A 10,442-nucleotide genomic window follows, 5' to 3' on the forward strand; every position below is an offset into this window, starting at 1 on the left:
TAAAGCAGGTGAATGGGGTTAATGGGTTACGACTTACGATTGGTGAAACATGAAAAGAAGAGATGCCTAATCAATTTGATATCTCCCATAGAAATCAGATTCTATTACTGTACCAGGAAAGCAACGGGAAGGAGTTTCTTGATTTCATCCTCCTCACTAACTTTAAATGTTGGGGGCTTATTGCACTTTGAAAGTGAATTATTCAGTAAAAGTGAATTATTTTTGTGTTAGTGTGCATAATGAAAAATATAGTGAAAAATAATTTTTTGTGTTAATATATAGTAAAAAGTATAGTGGAAAATACATAATTTTTTTATTAATAAAATATTGTAATTGATTTAATTTTTATAAAATATTTTTTATTTAAGTTTTTTATTAGTTAGTTAAGATAGATTTTAACTTGGCTGAATTGATAAATAATTTTAAAAATTAAATTACTTTGATTTATTTAATTAAATATATAAAAATAAAATACTAAAACAAATTTTACTTTTATCATATCCAAATGCTTAATCAAATTGTTACTTTTAATCTCTAAATTTTCACTCTTAAAATACTAATTAAATAAAATATTAAAAATCATAAATTTATGTAAATAAAAAAGAGAGTGTTTTATTAAACGAAATTAATTTTATAAGAGGATCGATCGTTCAACCCTTTTAGGTTCCTCAACATCTAATATTGTTATTTGTCAATAATATAAATACTATTAATAGATGTGTTTGTTCTTTCTTTTAAGTCTATTAAGTTAGTTATTATACATTATTATGTTCCATTGCAAAATTTTAGACTCCGAATAGAAGTTTTTAAATACGTATAGAAAAACGAAGAGAGACAGGAAGCTTGAGGCAAAAATGTGCATAGAAATTCAAGGTGTACTAGATTGATACTTACCAGGGTCAATCCTAAGAACTGCTGCCTGCAAAAATGAAACCTCATTACGATCATCGTTTTTCAACATGAATAGATCGCAAATCCGCAAAGTAAAAGCTACAGACAGAGCTAAGAATCAGAAAATTTGACAAAAATATCGCCCGATATAGAATAATTTGCATTTTAATGAAAAGATTGGAATATGTTAACGAATGGCAAGGCGGCAAGTTTCAGTTTTGAATAATTACCATAACCAGAAAGAGCAACACTGTTCTGAAAAAACGCATAAACATTGTAAGGGAAAGAAATTTTTTTTTGTATTAGAAAATGCCAATTATCATATTACAATGATCGGGACGACTGAGTGAAGAAAGGATAGATCTTCAGCAAGTAAAACATACAATTTCATGATTAATCTCATTTTAGTTCGATCGTACGGTGAATTCAAAATTTAAAGCAACTAAAAATCCAAAATCTTCTGCAAAAAAAAAAAAAAAAAAAATCTCTACCAATCTCATTTTAGGTCAGCCAGTAATTGCAAGATTGCGGCAAGTTTTCGAACGCATAACCTACTCTTATTCCAGCGAAAACAAAAAAAAAAAAAAAGATCGGTGAAATGCTAACTTACTTCAGGAACAAGCCTTCCCGGAAAAGTGCAGCTCATTGCAATTGGCATCGCTGCCATGAGAAGTTCCAAATACCGGAGCTCGTCTAAGCTGGGTCGTGGAGTAAAATAGCTCATAATTATTGGATAAAGTACAAACTAAGTAAACGACCTTTATTGTGACTGAAATTACATTGCCAGTCTCGTGGGTGAGCTGATGTTCTATATCGGCTACTACGCCCTTTTAGGACCGTTAAATAATAAATTCCAAACTGGTATATGGAAACAAGTTCCTGAGAGCTTTTGAAGCGCTTTGCTTGGCGCTGCTGCATCCCTCTCTTTCGGTGGCGTGGTTTGGATAAGCAAATGGCGACTGTTGTCAAGACCCTCTTCCTGAATATGAATCCACAGGTAAAACCTACATCTTTATGGATGCCATTCCACCAAGGTGCATACTCTAATGGTCCATCGTTCTTTTGCCATGCTTACTCCTATTCATTTCCGAGCAATTTCATTTTCTATTCGCGCGAAAATTATTTTGGGGAGAAGTCCATAGAAAGACTTCTGCTGCGAGAGTACGCTGTTCTTTTAGTTCCATGCCAATTCGACTTTTTGGTTGGTTTCTTCAACTGTCTCTTGGATGAAGATACTTGGTGTATTGTTTGGTTTTAGCACGAACCTGAGAGTGTGAGACGAAATTTCGTATTGCTCTTTTTCTTGTTTTGGAGAATGGGTATCGTGTTCATTTCTGAAGGGGAGGAGGATTGATTTATTTCTCATGATTTATTTTGCTCTCTAAGTTTTTTCTCGTCTTTCTTAATGTCTGCGCGGTGGACTTTTTCTTCTATTAACCAGATGTCTTTATTCACCAGTTTGTAGTTCATTTCTTGATGTCTGCGCGGTTATCCGTGACAATTTTCAAGAGAGAATCGCCCGTTGAAATGTTTTCAGTTTGCTGATACTCAGAGTTTGCTTTTCCAATATGGCATAATTGAATCAGAATTTCATCTAAAATGTCTTCAAGGCTTCCTTTGAACTGCTGCGTATTTAGTCTGGAACTTCATTTGTTTGAGAAATTTTGCAGCTGCCAAGCAAGGAAACGGCAGATTTTTGCAGTAAACTTCCACATAGTCACAGAGGATGCTTATCACTTAACATGAGAAGAGAAGCTTGTGAGTTTTCAGTTAGGTGAGACGACTATTGAAAATCAGCTTTCTATTAACCTTAGTAAGGATAAATCATTTCTATATTTGGCGCATTACTTTCCTTTCCAATACAAGTCTTGTCATGCTTCCCAATTGGTAACCAATAGCTTGGGCTTGGAAAATGTTAGTTATAACTATAACAGCAGATAACCGAGAAAGTGGATGTAGGATCTTAAAACTTGTGCATGACATTGTCTCAAAAACATGTTATTTTCAATGTTGGCAACTTTATCAGGCTACTGATAATGAGGTTTCTGATTACTGGACTGAGCTCAGGCCCCTTAAGTACCTTCTCAAATATGTGATAGGCTTGCCCATTCACTTAATCAAGATTTATGTTGATAATGATTGTGTTCTCAAACAAGTCCTGTTCTGCTAGTGAAGTTTGTTCAGTGATGAGTCATGTATGTGAAGATTGATTTATGAAAATTTTTCTCTTAGCTCAGATGCAAATTGTCTGAGTCTTGCTATATCTTTCATGTCATAATAATCTCTCAGCACACAATGCGTATGTAGTTGCAATTGATAGGAGCCTGGTTTGATCTCAGAGCTTTTTTATCTTACAGATCCAGTCACAGACTCTTTGCTGGAAGTCCTACCATTTCTTCAGGTAATGAAAATGAAAAGTTATCCAGTTGGTTTACCAATTCGTCCTCAGTTTGTGTCTCTTAAATTTTATGTCCAGGTAGCTAATCCTGCTGTTATGATCTATTTCATATTTTGCAGTTAATTTAGGTCTGGAAAATGATGCTTCTCCAGGATTTGCAGTTTCAGATAGTATGCCAGAAGCTAGAGAGCTTAAGGTAAGGAGACTAACTAATTGCTATTTATCTTAGCTTTTTTTTTTAATCTTTAAGCTTGTTTAAAGTGCTCAATCTTGACTGACAGATCCAGGTAGATGTATCTGGTGAAAAGACTCGAGTTCTTTTTTATGATGTTTTCTCGAAGCTAGTAGCTGCTGCTCAACCAATCCCTGGATTTCGGAGAGTGAAAGGAGGTAAAATTTCTGAATCCAACTAAAAAATGTTATAGTTACAGATCGTTCCTCAGATTCTATCCTACATCTATTGTTTTTATTCTTATTTTTATTGTTGTTATTATTGAGCTATATTAAAAAGGGCTTGTCATGGAGATGAGATCTGGCAGGGGGCTTGTCCTCCCCAATCACTGTGGGATGGTGAATTGGACCTGTCTTCTTGAGATAAATGGGACCCAATCACTCTTTCCTAATGATTGGAGGAGACTAGGCCCCTGGAGCAGCAGTTTTGAACTCTGGTGGGATGGCTAAGCAATCAAGTCTTCTTCCCTTCATAGGTATACATACCATGTTGGGGCAAAATGCCAACAAAAAATGAAAATTTGAACAAAAGAGGAGAGTTATATAGGAGGCAAACTCTCGTCCATTCACCTAATTTCCTGGACAATAGTTCAGCTTCTCCCATTCGAAAAGTCTGGCTAGGCAACATTGGCAAGAGGGCCTTTCGATACTTGCTTTGGGAGAGAGAGCTTAGATAAAGATTAAGATTCTATTTAGTTCCTAAGCATTCCAATGCTCTGACATGTTGTGACACTTCAATTACATGTTCCTGGTGTTGATGGGCAACTTCGGCTTTTTAGGGAAGACTCCTGATGTAAGTCATTGTTCTTGGTACATTTTTGTTACTTTTAGAAGAATATTTGTATATACATCTTGTAATAGATGACATTGCCATATGTTGTTGTTGTTTTTCCTTTTTGTGGAAAATTACGAAACCTTCTTTTGTTCCAGAATGGTTCTGTGTTGCCTATTTTCATGAGAATCATTTTCTTACTTCTTGTTTGACAGATCCCTGAAGATGTTCTGTTACACATTCTTGGCCCATCGAAAGTTAACAAGAAAGCAATTGAGAAAATAATCAACCACGCAGTGGCTGAGATTGTAGAGAAGGTAAAACTTCATCATTTCGCTTTCTCAAGTTGTGGAATCCTCAAGCTGAAAATAAGTTCGACTGCAAAACAAAAATGCTCAGGCTTTCCCTTCAATATACCTTTTACTGCATCTTGACCATTTTTCTGCCTACTGTTTCATGTTTTTGTTCTTTTTCATTGGATTTTTAGGAAGGGCTTCAAGTCACCGACAATCTTAAAATTGAGGAGAGCTATGAAGAGCTTGAAGCAACATTTGAAGCTGGCAAGGATTTCAGCTTTAATGCTATTGTTGAGCTTCAAGAAAAAGGAGTAGACGGACATTAATCTGGCTATTTCACTTTCAAGAAAGTGGTTTTTATTAGCATGATCTTGTTGCAAATTTTAAGCAAAGAATTATGCAGACTGGAAGAGAAACATGGACATTGATCTCTTCATCGCAAGTTGATGATAGAAGCATAGAGGTTGAATTGAACGATTCAACTCGACTACTGGGTATACTCTAGAGTGCTTTTATACGTAATGCTGGTATCAAAAGCCGGTGCTTTTGCCATTCTTCTGTCGTCTTGTTTCATGTTGTAAATGCGTTTTTTTTTTTTACCTTCTAGAGTCGAGAAGAAGATGAACCATGGAACCTAGTTTTCCTAACTCAGATTTTTATGATATTTTAGTTGCAGTTTCAAGCCTCATAGTTTCGGAACATTTTTCCTTATCAATTTATTGAGTAAATGGGAAATCTAGATTGATGATGACATTTAGGGGGGATAGTCGACACTGGAGATGAATTGAAGTGAAGAATTTAATTCATCTTAAATGAATTGATTCCACTTCAACTCATATTTGGGTGTTAGTGTAGATGAGTTTAAGTGCATTGGAAAACAGATTCCAGTGTTAGTGCCTTCAAATGAAAAGTATGATATAAAAAAAGAATGAGTAACCTTTTATAATATATTTAAATAGAAGATATATCTAAACATATAGTTAACCAAAATAAATATGGTTAGTACACTTATAAGTGATTTAATGTGTAGTATTAGAATATATTAATATCCTAATTAATGAAAAATTATATTATATTACTTAATGATTATAGTTTATTATAAATTAAAATAATAATTACTTGTGATTAGAATAAATTATTAAAAATTAATTTAAAATTTTAAAAATAACATAAGAGAATATAGTAAATAAACCTAATGGTTTAATTAATTATAGCAATTGGATAATTAAACCAATTAATAATTAAAGTTTATTATAAATTAATATACTAATTACATGTGACTAGAATAAATTATTTAAAATAACTAAAAAAGGTTAAAAATAACATAAGTGAATGTAATAAATAAATAAATAAATTATTTTTTAATAACATAAGATATAGTTTAACATTAAAACTCACTATTTTAATACAAAATAAAAAAATACATAATAAAATATATATATATATTATTAATTTATCAATAACATAATATATATTTTACATATTATTAATTAATAATATATTAGCACAAAATAAAAAACTAATGGTTTAATTAATTGGATAATTAAACCAATTAATTATTACAGTTTATTATAAATTAATATACTAATTACGTGTGACTAGAATAAATTATTTTAAAAAACTTAAAAAATTAAAAATAACATAAGCGAATATAATAAATAAATACATAATTTTGTAATAACATAATTTTGGTTAGGCAAGGGATGAGCCTAACCCTCTCCAAGGTCAATACAGAGGAAAGGGTGGACTCTTCCCCCTTGGAGTTGAAAGATAAGATCCCTAATTCTGGATCTTGCAGGAATTTTTTTTTATACATGAAAATAATTAGTTGGTGGTGTTTGCCCAGCCAATTACACTAACAGTTTAGTTTTGTTTGGGCTTTTAACTTCTACATCTTACAAAGGTATGACCTTTTCAAGGACCAGTTTGCTCTTTTGGTACTTGAAATTTCTTAGGATATTTTCGTTGCTTATGAGAGGTGGTTTTACAACAATAAACTCCTACATTTTTGTTCTGGTTTAAACAACATAATGTTTGTTTATTTGCCTTACTACTTTTCTTTTGTAGTTTTTGGGCTTCACAAAGATTTGCCAATATGTCTTGTACAAATCTGTGTTTTCTTCCTAAAGTGTCAAAGTTTAGGAAATTATCCATGGTTTTGGATTATTTTGACAATATTTTGTAATGTAGTCTTTTTCAGCTACATGTGCAAAAGGTTCTGGCAATTTTGCATAAAAGATAAATAGATAAGGTTTCTGATCTTCTTTTTGCACTTTATAGAAGTAACTTACAAATTCGCAATAATACTTCTCATAGAAACAAATGTTACAGATTTGTAACTTGTTTAATTTTTGAAGAGTTTCTAAACGTTTTCTTTGTTTGGTACTCTCATTGTAAGCTTTTACGGTTGGATGTATTCCTAGAAATTCTTTTGATATCTTAGCCACCAATCCTTTTAAGATATTGGCGATAGATATTGAGGTATTAGCACATTTTTGGTCTTTGGGAAGGTTGTCCCACCAATGAGCTACATTACTCTGTAAAGCATGGGTAAAGAAATTAAATGTTGACTCTTTGTTCCACGATTCATGCATATTTGCAGCATTGCTCATGCTTCTTTCCCATTCTTTAAGGATTTTTTCTCCATCCTTGGGGCAATCCAAGTTGAGATAAAATCCAAAAGGGTTTATGCTATCTATGGATGTGTGTCCCTTAGTAACATTTGAAGGATCGACATTTGTGTATTTTATCGAATACTTTTGTTCTCCCAGAGATATTTTAGAGTGGGAGAAACTTACTCGTTCTTGCAGGTGAACCGCAATACGGTTTCGGAAGTTATCTTGAGAGCTATCTTCCATGTGGGTGTCTCGTACTCTTGATGTTTCTGCTTCAAAATGGTTGCTACCACGAAGCATTCGAAATCTTTTACCAAGATCATCTACCTTTTTGTCTTTAGCAGAGTAGTCTGTTTTCTTGGTATTTTCTTCCGCAACTTCATCAGATTCCCACGCTTCTGGTTCACTGTCGTGTTGCTCTTTTTGTTTACTAGAGGAAGGTTTTTCTTCTTGAACATAATAAATAGGTTGGCGACCGAAAGTATTATATTCTGCGTAAACTTCATCATCGGTAGAGGATGATGCTTTGGAAGTGATCCTAAAAGCAAGTGGTGCTGGATCCTTTTTTCTAGGTGCTATGCAAGGTGTCGCAAAGTACACTAAGTTTTTAAGCCATCTGGTGATGTCAGGAAGGCCTAATGGTAATGGAGTTTCCATATCCATTAAATAGAAAAACTCATCCATTTTTACAAAGCTAAGAGATTTAACTTTTGTTTAATTTTGTCGATCTTGCATCATAGTCTATGGATGCGATTCATATATCCTTTCCCAATGGAAATAGTACATTTTCATGGAATAAATTGTGTCATCTTCAGGTTGAAGCATGTTTCTTAGCAAGAGAGTGAAGACAAGGCCATCTCTCTTTCGTTGTAAACGATCTAAAAGTTTTTGCCTATAGCTCATCTATTTCGGGATGCTGTCCATGTTTGTTCAGCATCTTCCTTTGTCCGGAATTTTCTGTGAGAATTTTTGGGAAATCCTATGATTTGTGCTTGGGCTTCTTCCCAGTTGTCATATATTCCTGTTTCTCTTCCTATGAAGACAACATACCAGTATTTTGTTTTTTCTGGTTTTTCGTATATACTTGTAGAGGCTTTTCCTGTTGAAGCGGTGTCTACAGGTTGAGATACGATTTCTTCTTGGGTCATTCTGTAGATTTCACTTTGCAGAATGATAACCAAATCTTCTAAGAATTTCTTAGATAGCATATTCTTGAAGTTCAAGTTGTTCAATCTTGATTTGATGTTTCAGGTCTTTGATAACTCGTTTTAATCCTTCTGGACTGAGTCTTAAGAATCGTCCATCTCGGATTATCTTTCTTCCTTCGTTGTTATAATCTAAAACTAAAGGATTTTCTTCTAAATTTTGAGTTTGGCTTGAACTCGTAAGAGCCGATCTTTTAATTGTCGAATCCAGACCTTTTGGAATTTGATTTGATTATCATACCTTCTGGTCATGATATGTTCTCGCAGTCGTGAATAGTTTATAAGTCTTATCACTAGATTAGACCTATTTTGTTCCATATTGAAAGTTTTGGCTTTTTGCACATTTGTTTCTTACAAATGTTACTTGGAATGTGACCGGTTTGGGTCATAACTGTTTGGGAGTATGTATACTTAAATAGAAAGAAGTAAAGTTAAGCTTTGACTTCTTTGTAGGGCGTTTAACCTACGCTCTGTAAGGACCAAGTCTAATACTTGGCTCTGATACCATTTTAAACACAATAAGTCTCTACTAGACTTTCACACAGAATACTGATACCAAAAGCACTATTGCTCTGATACCAATTAAACAGAACAAGTCTCTAATAGACTCAACAACGGATGACAGGGTGAACCTAGGGATGAGGGCAGCGGAACTAGATCCTAGGGATCACAACTACACACTGACTACAGGCAATGGAAAACAACGATGGCTCACAAAATACTATTCCTACAGTCACATTTCATACATCTTATCATTTCACCATCATATTACTCCTGCTTCCTATCATATGTTACTGCTATGTACTCGTTTGTGTTTATTTTCATAGTTATCTAATAGACCCAACATGACTTCTGTTGCTACTTAGAACTTCTTCAGGGTTTGATACTATTCCTATCGGCTTACCACCATGTGGGCAATCCGTCAATGCGGTCCTCACGGTCTCCAGAGGGCCCCAAGCCGTTCCTATTAACCGTTGTTGCTCCATGGCTGCTTCAGCAGGGTAGAGCACAACTCCGTTTCGTTTTCTACCTCGGAACGTAATTCCAAGTCTCTAGCTTCTGTCTTACTTGGCACTATTTTGATATTATTTCTTTTTAACGAGTGAACAGTAAACATAAATAGTAACCACGAATAGTAACCATGAATAGTAAAAATGAACAGTACTTTTGAATAGTAACTTTGGAACAGAAAAAATCAAACACTGCGGAGATCATATATATAGATGCGGAACATGAACAGTAATAACAAATACTGTGGAGATCATATATATATATGCGGAACATGAACAGTAATAACAAATACTGTGGAGATCATATATATAGATGTGGAACATGAGGAGATCATATATATAGATGCGAAACATGAACAGTAATAACAAATATTGTACGAATCACAATATTACAAAAATGCAGAAAATATAAAAACATTGTTCAAACAAAATAAAACAAACTAAATACATACTCTTAAAAAAGGGAAAGAAAAACTACTTATCTACATAACTCCCGAAGTTACCGATCGTAGCACTGGTCGGTTCCCTCTTTTCTACTCAGCCATTACGGCTGTTGAGCACATACCGTGCTTTAAGGAATTTGCCGGAGGATGCTCGCCGAAAATCGCCTTCTTCTTCTCGAATGTCGGTTTTCGAATTAGCTAATGCTTCCCCGTTTTTTCGAATGTCTAAACCTCTGGAGGAGCTTCGAATTTATAGCTGACGATCTTTCCTGTCTTTCGCTTTTACCCTTAATTGAAAGGTGTGTGTTTAAAGACAAAGGGTAATTTTTGTCTTTTTGGTTCGTCATTTTTGCCCTTGCATTATTACCTTTCGGCACCGAAAGCAGGGGTAGAAATATCTTTTCCTCTTGTGACATCATGATACTGACGTGCAGGAATCTTTTGTAGCCACCATTGTTGACTTGGTGTAGCCGCCTTAGATGACTTTTGAAGCCGCCTTTGCTGACTTTGATTTCATCTTGGGCCTTAATGGCTGTTGACTTGTCTGCTGACATGGCTGCTGACTGCTCATTCGGACAGTT

The 10,442-nt window shown here is 34.2% G+C and overlaps 1 protein-coding gene across 1 annotated transcript; it reads left to right on the forward strand.

Moving 5' to 3' along the window:
- Positions 1 to 1,802: 1,802 nt before the first annotated feature.
- LOC137963906 (uncharacterized) lies at positions 1,803 to 5,279 on the forward strand. Its single transcript, XM_068811139.1, has 8 exons — positions 1,803 to 1,888; positions 2,562 to 2,665; positions 3,249 to 3,292; positions 3,409 to 3,485; positions 3,571 to 3,679; positions 4,300 to 4,313; positions 4,508 to 4,609; positions 4,780 to 5,279. The coding sequence occupies exons 1-8, from the start codon at positions 1,844 to 1,846 to the stop codon at positions 4,912 to 4,914; spliced, it is 630 nt and encodes a 209-aa protein (XP_068667240.1). The 5' UTR covers positions 1,803 to 1,843; the 3' UTR covers positions 4,915 to 5,279.
- Positions 5,280 to 10,442: the final 5,163 nt, after the last annotated feature.

The sequence above is a fragment of the Aristolochia californica genome, unplaced genomic scaffold (genome assembly GCF_029961685.1).
Source record: "Aristolochia californica isolate CCGP_79_NKW_82.1479 unplaced genomic scaffold, dmAriCali1.0.hap1 SCAF_4, whole genome shotgun sequence".
Taxonomy (NCBI): Eukaryota; Viridiplantae; Streptophyta; class Magnoliopsida; order Piperales; family Aristolochiaceae; genus Aristolochia; species Aristolochia californica.